We start from the raw sequence: 16379 nt of genomic DNA on the forward strand, positions 1-16379 counted from the left end.
ATTGATTTATAATGACGACTTCCTAGATTCGATTACTTTCAATGTTTACAACCCAACTCCAACACATGAGGATATTACTTCAAAGTAAGTAATCAAATACCTGTGTTCCTACATTAGTAAAATAAGTAAAGTTATCTTTTATCTATTTATATTTATTTTTATTTCACAGCTTTCTTAGTCAGGATAGGAGTTAACGACTAAAGAAATAGTAAAATAACGAGTATACCTGACCTTTGGTATGGATTCTAGTTAAGCGCAAAGAACATAAATACCACACCATTGATCATTTGTTCAGATGAGGACTTTAATGAAAATGCAGTGGGTGAGTTGCTTGAATGTGTGCACGTCATACCCTAAACAAAAACCAAATTATATGTCGACCACGGCATTACAAGATAAAAACTAAATCAATACTACTTGAAAATAAGACAGTAAGTAAATATTAGTTAATACTACATAGTATATATATCTTAATATGAAGTACGAGTAAACGAATCTATTGGGGGGGGTCACTTAGTGACCGAACCACTTGGCTTTTAATCGATGTTGTAATCTAAATCCTGCCCTTACTAGCCGTCATTAAAGTATGGCTCAAGAAGACGCATGTAAATCTGTACTTAGTGAATGATTTAGAATATTATTAATAAACAAATCAAGACGATTTTTTCAAGTATTTGATTTCGAGGTCGTGTATAACAAATTGTCGCTCAGTATGATGATGAAACAAGAGTTGAGTTCATGACATGTATACCTTATATTTTGTGCTTGATTACCCAAGCCGAGAGTAAGATTGGAAACCATAGAAAGCACAAACCGGTATATTTTTTATGAATCAGGTATGTTCGTTGAATAGATAGTGCTGTAATTTTGCTAAATATGAATTATAAATACCCAACAAAAAAGGCAACTAAATGCATTTTATATAGCATCAACATTGACAAATAAAATTCACTTGACCCAAAAATACATCCATAAAATATTATGAGGAACTTATGAAAATGTTGGAAGTAAATCTTACCTTCACTTCCGGCAGGATCTCCATCCTCATTCTTTGACTGATTTGATTCTACACCAGCTTGTTCACTTTCTTTATAAAGGATCTATTAGGAAACAAAGTACACATGATAGATATATACTGGTACCGGTAATAAAGCAAAAACAGGAAACAAACATACAATTATTTTGTGGATAATTTTCATACAAAAAGTCCCACTCACAGAAACTGACTATTATTATGTAACTAATGGAACAGAAATGTTTCACAGGTGACTAAACAAAACTTTCTAGAAAAAATACATCACAAAAACAATCATGAAGACAATGATTTGGAAGTTAATCGCTTTGGCAACACTAAAAGACCGTTTACATACATTGAGGCAAACAGTAAACTCATAACATTTTTCCTAGTTGAAACTATGAGGTACAATATTCCATATTTAATCGACGTTTTCAGTAGAGTAATAAAATGGATTTTTAAAAACATGTGTTAAGGCTAGCCAAGTATCACTTGTAAACGAATAAATCAAATACTCACTAGACCATATCCGAGTAACAGGATTAAAGGTTACTTAGATGTAGATAATTACAATACAAAATACAAAGCAGTAAAAACAGTACAAAAAGTTAACAACAGGTAACTAACCGCAGGTACCATTGCTTTGATATCAGGTAGACTTTCGTAAAATAAACGTGTATCTTCATCTTCAAACAGATTAACCTCTTCATGAATAACTTTCTGTAATTTTAAATTTGATGATTAATAGATTTATCACTTACTTCGACTGAATCAGGTGCAGTCAAGTCTGACATAGATTCATCTATAAACGACAAAGATGTTATTTAATTTGAGTTGTATAATATGTTAAGTAATAAAATATTAAACCAATATGGTCAATTTACCTATCGTAAATTGTCTGGATAAATGAGTAATACAAAAAGTCAAATGAAGGAAACTAAATTTACCATACCATTATATGTAGTTAATGAGCACCTAAATACAAAATAAATCTCTTAATAACATTCTTCGAAAGCGTGGTCTACTTAGAGCCCCTTTATCGTAGGCTTATTTGGTGTTTAAGTCAAGCCTTTCTCGCTTGTATTTCAACTAACAATTACACTGTCTTGTATGGCATGGGTTATGAAACCCACTATTTTTGTTATTTTCAGTACTGAAGTTCAAAGGAAACCTACGATAGAGTTGAACTCGGACCAATAATAACCAGATTAATTCGAAATTTAGCATTCATATACTGACCCAGGTACAAGTCTTTGAACGGAACTTAACTATCAAGCCATTTAAGTCAATAAAGATGAACTGGAACCTGAACTTGTGAGTTGGTTCCATTAACTACTGCGCTACATTACAACTTCAGCGATCAATCAACCAATTTACATGACCGGATAACTATATCTCAATCCTATACAAACCCCTAAGTGTTGTTTATTTATGTGAAACAAGTTGATAATACTTCATACTAATTAAACAACCATATCTTTTCTTTACAATTCACATATGGCTGAATTGAAAAGAATAATCAACTGAAATGAATGAACTCAATAATAAAAGGCAAGAAATAATAGAATATTTCAGAAACAAAAAAATACAGAATGAATATATCAGTGCCACTGGTACCTGCGCCCAACCATATTACCTAATTTATAACCACTACATTTGGTTATCAAGTGAGATCACATTACGAAGACTGCAACTCCACTGTGTTACAGACTAACAATCACATTTTTCATTGACCGGTATTATTTTTCAATCTGTTAACCTTTTGTTTCTTATTAGCCTGCTTCTACACTAGCCATTATAACCAACTGGGAACAGACGATGAAAGGACAGGAGTGACTCGTACGTGAACGACATCAGTGGATGAAGTTTTATAACCTTATTAACTAATTTACAGTGTCTATCCGACACTCATCTTTTAATACCAGCAATGCTTACTTATTAGTTGCACAACACCCAAGTAATATTTTGAAGGTATTTTTTGGTTGATATACACAAATCATTTGTATTTGGTATCCGGTGTTATGAGTTGTCTCATATATACACAATGAAATCAAACTTGCCTTTTATCATAGATGAAAAATCAACTGGTGGATCTGCGTCCAAAAGATCAGCTAAAGTACTTAAGGACTCATGAAATTTACGACAGGCTGACATTAAATGCTCCGCCCGCTCTTGCCTCTCTTCGCTAACTTCACCACGATTTTCGAGTTGGTCCCTGTTTCCTGAGATGATTCGTTGGGTTTCTTTGAACATATTTTGTAAACGATGCATCGCTCCAGCTAGATAGTCATTGAATAGTGTACGACACTTTGCTTGACGTTCAGATGACATGAAGACGGAACGTGGAACCGGCATTTCATACTTTTCAGATAACAGTCTGCATGAGATTAAAACACATGAAATAATTAATTCATCCACAACTAACAGAACACAACATTAAATGTTATGAGCTGATTGGGAAAACCATCGTGAAGACTTCTGGCTTGAGAGTCTTTCGGTTTAACACACTAAGATCCCATTTACATAGTACTGGCTCTCCAAAGTTGTCTTAAAAGATTTCTTGCATCAGTTCATAAAAAAAAGTTGAATAGCAAAGGAATATCGGAACATACGTTAGTCATTAAAATGTATTTCCGTTTGAATACCCGACCGTAGCTGCTACCTTGACGCGGTGGTCGGGCTTGCCTATCGTGATGACCCAATCGAGTTATATTGGCTGGAGCATATGTTCCTGTAGGTCCTACCATGCCAGGCAGGTCGATTGGAGAACGGTAAGACTAAAAGCAGCACCTCAAGGTCTGAGGGCGAAGTCGTACTGCTGACTGTAAGGGAGTGATAGCAGTAAGTCGTTTCTCTCGGACAACCAGCATCTGTAGCGATGCTGCCTTCTCACAAGGAAGGAAGGGGTTAGAAAAGTTCGACCCTAAAAATATCACACCTCACCTTACCTCACGGATTTCTGTCTCCGACGGTAAGGCCCTTTGAAGAACGGAGCTAACACGTCAAAAACTTCCCACAAAAAGGCCGTGCGCGACCGGCCTCAAACAGTTGTCCCTTGGGCTCTGCGGTCACACTCCCAGGTCGTTAAGGCCAACATTAATCCAACTTCCTTTTCAGGTTCCTCAAGAAATACCCTTCCACGGTGTGGGCAGCCGGGAAGTGACATCACCCCTCATACCCGTAACAGCACACGAAACCAAGTTGGTCACATTCGAATCCTCCCTACACCTAATACCTCTTTTATCTCCCCGACTAACCCTTTTCACGTCCCTTTATCACCTTGCACCGCTAGGGCAAACGATTCGAGTACGCGGAACGTTATTCCTGGTCTCCTGAAACCACGCTCTACACTTCATGTTGGAGCTTATAACGTCCGAACACTGTGCCAAATAGGACAGCAGGCTTCCTTAGCTAGGACTTTAGAATCTCGCGCCATCGATGTGTGCTGCGTCTCCGAAACGCGCATACAGGATCAGAGTAGCGTCATTCACTTGACCTCACCAGGCCAAAATAAAGAACCGACTCGATTCACACTTCGTGTATCTGGAAGCCCTGATTCTGCTTCCCGTTGCCTCGCCGGCGTAGGTATAGCATTGAGTCCTAGGGCAGAACTAGCTCTCTTAGAGTGGGTCCCAGTAGACAGTCGTTTGTGCGTTGTCCGACTGAACGGAACAGTAAGGATCCGAAAAGATAGGGATACTCGTCGTTGCCTCTTCGTCGTCTATGCCTATTCTCCCACTGACTGCAGCGCAGATGATGTAAAAGATGAGTTTTACAGAAAGCTTTCCGACCTCCTCCTAAAAGCTAGGCGCTCGGATGTAGTAATAATGGCCGGTGACTTTAATGCTCAAGTAGGTAAACTAAGCGATAGGGAAAGACACCTATGTGGATCTTATAGCATCGTGGCTCAAAGAACAGATAATGGCGACCGTCTGTTGCAGCTATGCTCAGATAACCGCCTCTTTCTTGCAAATACTAACTTTGAGCATAAGCAAAAACATCTTTTGACATGGCGACCCCCTAATTCATCCCAACGTCGGACCCAAATAGATCACATCGCTATCAGCCACCGATGGAGGGGCTCGATAGAAGACTGTCGCTCATTCTGGAGCACATGCTTAGATTCACATCATGCTCTGGTACGAGCGCGTATTTGCCTGCGTCCTACTGGACGTAGGAAAGACGCTGCAAGGAAACCTCTTAGGGTCCTACTTAATGATAGTCAAGCTAAGAGTATATTTCAGGAACAACTAGGAAAACAGTTAGGCAGCCATGTATGTGATGCCCACCCCGAGGCAGCATGGAATGATATCCGAAAAGCTGTGGAAACAGCAGTGATATCTGCTAGTAAGGTAAACCACAAGGTTAGGGAGAAACACTGGATCTCAGCAGCATCTATCGCACTGATAGATGCTCGGAAACTCATTCCACCTGGCTCTGAACATAACGAAGAGCGGAGTCTGCTTAAGCACAAGCTGACAAGAAGTCTAAGCAATGATCGCGAACAGTGGTGGGTAGCGAAAGCAAGAGAGATGGAAAAGGCAGCGGCAATAGGTAATAGCAGACAATTGTTCAGACTCGTTAAGGAAACCGGAATTAGGAACCCGACCGTTAGCGAAACACTCTCAGAGAAAGATGGACATATTATTCATTCTCAATCCAGGAGATTGGATCGATGGGCAGAACACTTTAGGGATCAGTTCAACTGGCCTGCAGCCAAACTTCGGTTTCCCACGATCTCCAGTCAACCTGAATGGCAAGTTAATGTAGGTCCTCCATCTCTTTACGAAGTTGAAAATCTGAAGCGAGGGAGAGCTGCAGGCCCTGACGGGTTTACTCCTGAGATTTTTAAGAATGGTGGTCCAGCATTAGCAATGAGATTAACTGAGGTCTTAGGTAGAATTTGGGAACTGGACGTAATCCCATCTGACTGGTCTCAATCACTGATTGTGCCAGTCCATAAGAAAGGACAAAAGTCCTCTTGTGACAATCACAGAGGAATTAGTTTGACAAATATAGTGTCTAAGATATTAGCTTCAATAATACTTCGACGCCTAACTAAAGCTCGTGAAGAACAGATTAGAGAAAATCAGGCTGGTTTTCGACCTGGACGTGGTTGTATAGACCAGATATTGACAATACATCAGGTTCTAGAACACAGACACACATTCAGACGCCCCACAATCGTAGTATTTCTCGACCTTAAGGCAGCATTCGACTCTGTTGATCGTGAGGTTCTATGGCAGTGTTTGTCACTGGAAGGAGTACCAAAGAAGTACATTAACCTTATAAAGGCTGTCTACTCGAACACAACTGCTAGAGTGAGAGCTTATGGCGAACTGTCATCAGAATTGATTACCTCAAGTGGTGTTCGTCAGGGCTGTCCATTCTCTCCATTCTTGTTTAACTTTGTTGTTTACGTGCTTTTGGAGATAACACTTTCTTCATCTAAATTTCCAGGGGTTGAACTTCTACCGGAAGATTTACTTTTTGACATAGAATATGCCGATGACATAGTCCTATTTAATGAAGACGCTGACAAAATGCAGAGTCTTCTGACCACTCTAAGCAACAATGCAAGCATGTTCGGGATGCGATTCTTTCCCTCGAAATGCAAAATGTTACTTCAGGATTGGGTTGCATCGACACCCGAACTAATTATAGGGAGTGAAGTAGTTGAGCGTGTCGACCGCTTCACTTATCTTGGAAGTCTCATCAGCCCTTGAGGTCTGGTGTGTGACGAAATCTCAGCACGGATACAGAAGGCTCGACTAGTTTTTGCCAACTTGCGTCATTTATGGCGTAGGCGAGATATCCGTCTATCAATCAAAGGACGTGTTCACTGCGCAGCAGTTCGTTCCGTCCTACTTTATGGCAGTGAAACATGGCCGGTAAGAGTGGAGGATATACATAGGTTACTAGTATTTGATCATAGGTGTCTTCGAAATATTGCTCGTATATCCTGGGACCATCGAGTAAGTAAGTAATGCAGTTGTTAGGAAACGGGTACTAGGTAAGGATGGCAAATCAATTGATGAAGTAGTGAAACTTCATTAGTTGGGATGGCTGGGACATGTGTTACGTATGCACAACCACTGACTACCCCGACGAGCGATGTTTTAGGGTGTAGGGCCCCAAATGCCCTGGTATGGCCGAGAGTGGACTGGACCCGCCCTCCCTCTCGAAATGCTCTCACATGGCCACGCGTATATAGCCTCTGCCAGGGAAGTCCTACTCACTGCCTTCCCGTGGCGAGGGTGTTGTTTACAAAAATGAGAGGACGAAAAGCGAATGTCCGGCGCTTTAACCGGATCCCAAACCAATGGTGCACATGGGCTCCAGTATCCTGTGGGAACAAATGGCGTATGAACCAATCGTTGGTCACCGGCTACCATGGGACTGCGTCTCCTCACGATGCTCCACTGCCTTGTGGGTCAGACCTTTAGGTCAAAGGCTCGGGGTGTGGACCCCTAAGAAAACCACCTGCTTCGGTCTGGGCACCCGAGCAGTATCACAGCCCTCACACATATCGAATGAGATTTGTGTGGCGCATATGTATTTGGTGCCTCTTTGTACCAATATCTGTGTTGAAATAAATAAATAAATTATGGTGGAGTAGGTTGGGAGAAAGCTAGGAGCGACCAGACCAAAACATCGCACAAATCCATGAAGTCACTGACAAGTGAACTGAGCCATGTTGGTAGGTGTAGACTACCTAATTGGGGACCGCGAGATTATAGCAACCGATGGTTAGATACCCTGAATGACATGGGTCAAAATCCTTTGCAATGGCCCAGATGCATCCACTCTTTGTGTTCTCCCAAATTCTAATCTTCTGAGTTTGTCATGTCCCTTCCTTCTTCTTTCTAAATTTATTTCACTGTATTATACTCCTTGAATAACATCTTCAAACCCTAATCTTTCCGATTACTGCTTATACTCTTACCACCTCTACCACTACGGGATTTGAATTGACCACTGCATCTCTGTGCTAATGTGGTGTGGCAACTCGAACTGATGTACGTACGTACGAAGTTCTACGTTGTTACTGACTGACTTGAATACAAGTAGCATGATTTAAAAAGTTGTATATATTCAGCCATATTTTGGAGCATGTATATGATAAAAACAACGGAGTTTCATTTCACATGGACAATTATACCATCCATGCATTATCTGAAGATTGACGGCAACACCTGAGGGTGGATAAGAAATATATCCTAAGACAAACGAATTCCCGTTGCTCACAGTTGTTTATCCTAACCGGTAATATGCTGTGTAGTAGCTGATTATAGCTTGAGTAGTTGAAATACTCTCATTTTAATCCCTCTTCAGAATATATATATATATATATATATATATATATATATATATATATATATATATATATATATATATCCCTGCACAAACTTAGGAATCATCTACCACTGTTATTATTTATTCGAACACATAAATATTGATACAAAGGGGCACCGAATAAATATGCGCTACACAAGTCACTTGATTTTCGTGTGGGCTGGGATACTACCCGAGTGCCCAAACCGAAGCAGGGGGTTTTCATAGAGAGCACACCCGGAGCCTTGGACCTAAAGGTCTGATCCAAAAGGCAGTGGAGCCACGTCAGGAGACGCAGTCCCATGGTGGGCGGTGATCAACGATTGGTTCATACGCCATTTGCTCCTTTAGGATCCTGGAGCCCATGTGCATTGGTTGGAATCAGGGTTTTCCAACCTCCTTGGGTGGACCCTCCATATCTACCAACCTGGTTAATGCGCCGGACATTTAACTAACATACTATCCGATATTATGGTCGACGGATAGTATATGAGATAACATAACTCGATATAACAAGACCTGATCAGATTGCATGAATTCCACACTACACTTACCATGCTAGAAGAGTTAGTAAATGGATGTAATTAACCTAGTTTTAAAGTACCAGTAACATGATTTGACGGTCTGATAATTTGATAGGTGCCTTGAAACAGAAATATATCTGTAAAATCCGTAATTTTTATAGCATTAGCTGACAATGTTTGTTCCTTCAACTATCGATACGCTCGTTAGCTTTCAGTCTATATATTTTTCCAAATGGCTTTCAAAAGATGGTGAAGCGTCAAAAGACAACTCAGTTTAGTGTAATTTTACAGATATATTAGTACTCTTATGAGCATTCAAGTTACTTTTAGTATTCTGTGAACTTAATTGTGCACCATTACGATAGGAAAAATGAAAATGAATCATATTAGCATGTGAGACTGTAGTTAAAAGCCATGAAAATATAGCTTTTTAAATTTCACATAAAGCTGAATTAATAACATGCTTAAACGTTCAATCGATTTACCGTATACGACGCGGAATGACTCCTATCCAGTCGTCACTGCAATGTCTACAGAAGCTACTAATTATCCCGATATTGGAGAAGTTATCATGATCATTTGCAGTTAGAAGAGTCAATTGCCCAGCCAACAGTCGGATACCATCAGCGTCTCGAAATATTCCGATTGTATTAAGATCAGCGAATAAGGCCAAATCAACTCGTAGTTTGGAAAGATTAGTGTTCTAGGGGATCTCTTCAAAAAAATTATTTTGATTACCTTTAAATCTTTGTGGGAAGAGAATGATTTCTTCCACGCATCAAAAAACAACACTCCAAAATCTGAATACCGTTGGTACATCGCTGAACATAATTTCAACATAAAAGGAATATCAGTTAATTTTATTTTCGCTTCAACGATCGCGGTTGCGACTTCTTCGACATATTTAGAAAGATTCAGGGACTCGAACTCTGATAAAAGCGCATCTTTCTGGCTATCGAGAAAGTTTCGCTGCCAATTTTTTAAAATTCGCAAAATATTCAATCTTACCACTTTCTTGACAAAAGCAGTATTCTTTTTCAAAGTTGAATCCTTTTTTACGAAGAAGGAATCATCTGGCCATTTGCCTGCAACTGCTAAATTTTGCTCCAACAGTGTTGTTCTCAAAGACAAACGTTCAGAAGCTTCAACAATGAACTCGGTTACTTGCTTTCGCTGAAAAAGTTACTAACTAGCTTAAAAAACATACATCTATTTCGGATATAATTTGATCTTGTTCATTCATTTTTAGTTCATTTAGAAGTTCACATTACACTCCTGTAAAAAAGAGAAAAGTTTTCCACAAATCAGGAGTGGTTAAACAAAGCCACTGAGGATTGGATCGAGCCTCGTTAACATGTACATACTATTTGGGTTATGCGTGATTATCGTAACCAGTGATTAGACTTTGAATGACATTGCTCAAAATCACTTGCGATGGTGCAGGCGTATTTACTCTTTGTATTCCCCTAGATTATAAGTTCCTAGATTCCCCATACACTTTTTACTTCAATAATTTATAATTCTCCAATCGTATCTTTGATGGCTCGTTTTATTACCAATAATACTGTTACTAACTCGACTATTCTGACGTTTGTCCTAACAACGTCGCGTTGCTGTGTTAGTGGAATGGGGTAACTTGAACCGGTGTACAAAAGCACCAAGTCCTACGTTGCGTTTGACTGATTAATTACTCATTCTGTATTAGAAACGGTAAAATCTACGGTATTTAGTTCTTCTTGCATGACGGAAAAGCACACAGTGACAGTGACTATCAGATAACAATTGTTGAAAAAGTTTTCCACATTGTTTGACATCTTAATTTACCTTCTTTATTGTTAATTTATCTTCTCTATGATGACGTGAAATGAAGCAACTTTAAATAATACAGATTTATGAAATGTCTTACCCTATTTTGATATCGACTAGTATATTATTGACAACAAGTATATTATTCCATAAGGAATATCTAACAACAAAATAACCATAAGTAGTACAATTCAAGAATATCGACTAGCAAGCTCTACAAAAATGTGATTATTGCCTAATACTCTAGGGATGGTTACTTGGTTTTCCCAAATTTGGCCGATTTTTCCATAGAATAATAGTCTAAAATACGTTATTACGAATTAACGATCAACTGATTTTAAGTCATATTTCTGAAGAATGGATTGACCTCCGATACTCTTATAGTTACACTGTTATGCACTAACCATTTGTTACATTTTATTGACAAGCAAAAATAACTTCCTAAGTCGCTAATTTAATAAAAAACTAGTTATGGCAAATAATAAACGGATATACTGGATAATTACTTTCAGACTATTGATTAGACTGCTGAAACCAAGCCACCATTTGCTTTTAATGGGTTCTTACCCTTAAAGTAACACTCTCCTATCATTATGATAGTTCAATCATTCATTGTCCGAGACGGTGAACATAATTTTTTTTTAATGAAAGAGGTAGCTAACACTTGAAGATGTCAACTTCATTAACCAAGAAAAATGGGCAAAAAATCCCAGTCAAAAACTTTAAGTGGAGTATGGAAGACCCTATAACAGGTTGTACAGACAAATATAAACAAGTTGACATATCACGTTGACACGAGATGAGAATGAAAAGATGGATAGCAAAACCAAAAAGCATTAATGTAGTAGCAGTAATAAAAAGAAAGGCAAAACCTCGAAGGGAAATTGGAGTTCAAGACCGAGAGAGATATAGATGATGAACCACCCGACCGTTGTTGCTACCTTGGCGTGGTGGTCGAGCTTGCCTATCGTGATGAACCAGTCGAGCTATACTGGCTGGAACGATCATTCCTTAAAGTTCTACCATGTCAGACAGGTAACTTGAAGAGTGGTAAGACTAAAAGCAATAAACCCAAGGTCTGAGGGTGAAGTTGTAATGCTGACTGTACAAAGGTGTGACGGCAGTAAGGTGTTTCCTTTAGACAACCAGCATGACAGCGATGCTGCCTTCCCACAAGGAGGGGTGTGGTTAAAAAAAGGTCAACCCTAAAAATACACACCTCGCAATAACTCACGGATATCTGTCTCCGGTGGTAAGGTTTTAACAAGTACGGAGCTAACACGAAAATTACCCATAAAAATGTCGTGTGTGACCGACCTCAAGCAGTTGTCCCTTGGGCACTGTGGTTACGCTATCAGATCACTGAGACCACCACTAAACCAAGTTCCTTTTCAGGTACCTCCAGAAGAACCCTTCTACGGTGTGGGCAACAAGAAAGTGATAACCGCCCTCGTACTTCTAAACAGCACTCAAAACAACTGTATTCATAATCAAACTCCCTCTTCAATTCCTGTTATTCCTCCTACATCGACTTTCAACTCTAAACTTCCTCCTCAAGTACCACCATAGCCAATGATTCTAGTACGCAAAACACTGTCTCAGGTCTATTGAAACCTCGCTCCAAGCTACACATTGGAGCCTTCAACAAACGCGCCCTATGTCAAATTGGTCAGCAGGCCTCCTTGGCTAAAACCCTAGAATCTCGTACCACTGGTGGATGCTGTGTCTCAGAAACACGCATACAGGATCCTGGTGTGGTCATCCACTTGACCTCACCTCGTCAAAACGAGGAGCTGACGAGATACACCTTCCGTGTATCTGACCACCCGACGACTAGTTCTCGTGAACTGGCGGGTGCAGGCATAGCACTAAGTACGAAGGCAGAACAAGCACTACTAGAGTAGATCGCTGTTAACAGTCACCTTTGGTATTCGGTTAAACTGCTCCGTAAGAACTCGGAAGGATATGGACACACGTTGTCACCTTTTCTTCATTTCTGCCTACGCTCCCACTGACTGCAGCCTGGATGAAGTAGAAGATTACTTTTATAGAAAGCTTTCTGAACTTCTTCAAAAGCTAAACACTCAGACATAGTACTCGTAGCAGGTGACTTTAATGCCCAGGTAGGTAGCTTAAACCAAACAGAAAGACATTTATGTGGGTATCTTGATGTTCCGGCTCAGTGAACAGATAATGTTGACTATCTGCTGCAGCTGTGTTCAGACAATCATTGATTTTTAACAAGCACTAATTTTAAGCATAAGGAGGGACATCGTCTAACATAGTGGCCGCCTGCACCAAACCAACGATGGACTCAAAGAGACCATATTGCCATCAGTCATCATTGCAGGGGCTCGACATAAGACTGCCACTCGTTCGAGAGTACATGTTTAGACTCTAATCATGTTCCAATACGGGCACGCATTTGCTTACGCTTCGCACCCAAATGCCCTGGTATGGCCGAGAGTGGACTGGACCCGCCCTCCCTCTCGAAATGCTCTCACATGGCCACGCGTATATAGCCTCTGCCAGGGAAGTCCTACTCACTGCCTTCCCGTGGCGAGGGTGTTGTTTACAAAAATGAGAGGACGAAAAGCGAATGTCCGGCGCTTTAACCGGATCCCAAACCAATGGTGCACATGGGCTCCAGTATCCTGTGGGAACAAATGGCGTATGAACCAATCGTTGGTCACCGGCTACCATGGGACTGCGTCTCCTCACGATGCTCCACTGCCTTGTGGGTCAGACCTTTAGGTCAAAGGCTCGGGGTGTGGACCCCTAAGAAAACCACCTGCTTCGGTCTGGGCACCCGAGCAGTATCACAGCCCTCACACATATCGAATGAGATTTGTGTGGCGCATATGTATTTGGTGCCTCTTTGTACCAATATCTGTGTTGAAATAAATAAATAAATTATGGTGGAGTAGGTTGGGAGAAAGCTAGGAGCGACCAGACCAAAACATCGCACAAATCCATGAAGTCACTGACAAGTGAACTGAGCCATGTTGGTAGGTGTAGACTACCTAATTGGGGACCGCGAGATTATAGCAACCGATGGTTAGATACCCTGAATGACATGGGTCAAAATCCTTTGCAATGGCCCAGATGCATCCACTCTTTGTGTTCTCCCAAATTCTAATCTTCTGAGTTTGTCATGTCCCTTCCTTCTTCTTTCTAAATTTATTTCACTGTATTATACTCCTTGAATAACATCTTCAAACCCTAATCTTTCCGATTACTGCTTATACTCTTACCACCTCTACCACTACGGGATTTGAATTGACCACTGCATCTCTGTGCTAATGTGGTGTGGCAACTCGAACTGATGTACGTACGTACGAAGTTCTACGTTGTTACTGACTGACTGTTTCAAGTTATGAAAAGCTTTTATGGGAAATCCCAAATAGTGAAAACATAACTGCCTGACCACAAAGAATTATATGCTCACTGGCCTTCAATTTTTTCGCAACTAATGACATCCGAGAGTTGATTATGTGAGATGTAATTAAATTACGTGGAAACGCAGAAGGATTGAACTAAATGTGAAAAAGTCTCAACGCTAACATTAACATTGGCACTGTTAGATTTCGTATCTAGCTTTCAACTAATTTATTTAGCTTAAAAACTACGACACATAGTAGTTTGCGATCCCCATCACGATTCGGAATTCAAGGCACCAGTGATCACGTTTACTTTGCAAATAAGCCGAAGATTTCAAGACAAGGAACTACAATACCTTAATACCTAATCACTACTTACTCTGATATGTAATGCTAGGTAACGTAGCGGATGTAAGAAATAGAACAAGTGATGGACAGACCAGGATATGGTCAACACGACTATTGACTGTTAGCTCCAACTTCGGTGGTAATACACTAACTGGTCGCGATTGACAAGATATTTGCGGTTAGTGACTGAAGGTGCTTAGAACTGTTCACTAGCTTTTCTTGAATCATTTCCGATAGTTCACTCTTTATCTTCCAGTCTTAATTCTTCACAAACCATTTTTTAATCTGTTACTTTTACTACAGGACTAAGGGACTCCTAGAATCGATTAAATAAACCATCTCGTTATTTGTAGCCATGCACTTAAACCCCGATAAAACTAGTGGTGTCAAGGATGAGTGACAAGCTTGTCCGAGAGATCAGGAAAAAAGGGTTGGGAGTACACTATACTAATGAACTGTTGGTAATAATATCAGAACTATTATTACCGTTATACTTTTAAAATGTAGGGTGTAAGGGTTGATGTGATTGGTTATTGACTGAAAAGGATGCTTAAGTCAGGATTGGACAGTCTACAAGGTAGGAACAGAAGATGACTATATCCCTGTATCACTATCAAAACCACTTACCATCAACGTCCAAAACTGCGCTAGACACTTTTACGAATTAAGAGTCCCGCCAGCGCGTTTTCCTCCAGTCCTTTAAAACGTTAGTTAAAACCAACTGCTTTTCAGCTACTGCCGATGTATTAAAATAGGCTAATGTCCTACTTCCCTATATTTGAGCGCACAACCGGATCTACTACATATAATCAAGTAGAAATCAGGTAGAAATAAATGGAAGTATTCTTTAGATAACATAACAAATACTCGCTTGGGGTCTCTACAGAGCTCTAGGTAACTTGTCCCATGTATTATTCTGAAGCATCTTCACCACTCAATTTTGAGCCTAGCTGGAACGGAACTTTTTTCTCACCTTCCCACCTTAGGAGTGCATTCTCATACAATTATGAGTTCAAGGAAAAGTACTTAGAATATGGAAAAAACTTACACAGAACCTTGAGCTCAAGGCCTCTTCACCACATAAGCACAAGGAGCATTTGATCATAACGAGTCATACTGTCGATCATCTCTCCCTTGAAAGATTACTAATGCACCCTAGTATTAATTCATATCTAGGCAGGAATAATTTAAGGTTGGAATGTGAGAAAGCACGGACAAAATATATATATGGTGATTCTGTTGATGTTTCGAAAGAGGACTTGACATTCACTTCCGTTCTAAACGTACTGAGACAGCCACCTCTTAGTCACTTCTTTTATTACTGAGTAATACTGTGTTCTTTAAGATTCCTGAAATTGTTTAAACACTAGTTATACTCTTGTAAATAAGGGCCACCTTCGCAATACACACGTAGATTACAAGGACCTGATAACTAGTAATATATTCCCAAAAAGTTTCGAAATTTAGATACCACAAGTCTAATGGTGACATGACATTTCCGAAACTTCCTCATCTACCACTTGTATAAAAGTAACGTTGTACTAATGTTTAAGAAAAGATTTCAATACGTGAAGTGAAAGCACAAGCCAAAATAAAGGTGATTAATCGTTCAACTCTATGATGACCCTAACAAAATAGTCACATTTTTCCCAGTTAAGCAATTTACTTTTTTCTTCATGCAGATGTATCGAAATCTTACGTTTGCCTTCTCACTCCTGCTGTCATTTGTTAGAGAAAGGGGTTAATTAGCAAGAGATTAAAGTCGTGTTTTTGCTTTCTGTTGTAAGTCATACAATAGGCGGTAAAAACAGTTACCTCTTCCTACTGAAATAAGTAATTTTTTAGTGAAGGAGAACACAGCTGAAGACAGCTGATTATATTTAGCACAAAATTACAGTTACTTAATAAAATGAGAAAACTATACTCCAATATTTCATTTGCAAAATGTTCATTAATTATTTCAGACTTCAT

General features: G+C 39.8%; 1 protein-coding gene across 1 annotated transcript in view; it reads right to left on the reverse strand.

Annotated features, from left to right (window-relative positions):
• Positions 1-15069, reverse strand: part of UPF2 (Regulator of nonsense transcripts upf2) — a 30042-nt gene extending 14973 nt beyond the window's left edge. Inside the window, exons 1-9 of the mRNA XM_051219194.1 lie at positions 15036-15069; positions 10082-10149; positions 9883-10047; positions 9613-9843; positions 9360-9577; positions 3076-3392; positions 1777-1817; positions 1643-1735; positions 1019-1100 (exon numbers count right to left, since the gene is read on the reverse strand). Coding sequence (XP_051067897.1) covers positions 1019-1100; positions 1643-1735; positions 1777-1817; positions 3076-3392; positions 9360-9577; positions 9613-9843; positions 9883-10047; positions 10082-10117 — 1183 coding nt within the window. The 5' untranslated portion in view covers positions 10118-10149; positions 15036-15069. The remainder of the gene's footprint in view (positions 1-1018; positions 1101-1642; positions 1736-1776; positions 1818-3075; positions 3393-9359; positions 9578-9612; positions 9844-9882; positions 10048-10081; positions 10150-15035) is intronic.
• Between the last annotated feature and the right edge of the window lie 1310 nt (positions 15070-16379).

This window comes from Schistosoma haematobium, chromosome 2 (genome assembly GCF_000699445.3).
Source record: "Schistosoma haematobium chromosome 2, whole genome shotgun sequence".
Classification (NCBI taxonomy): domain Eukaryota; kingdom Metazoa; phylum Platyhelminthes; class Trematoda; order Strigeidida; family Schistosomatidae; genus Schistosoma; species Schistosoma haematobium.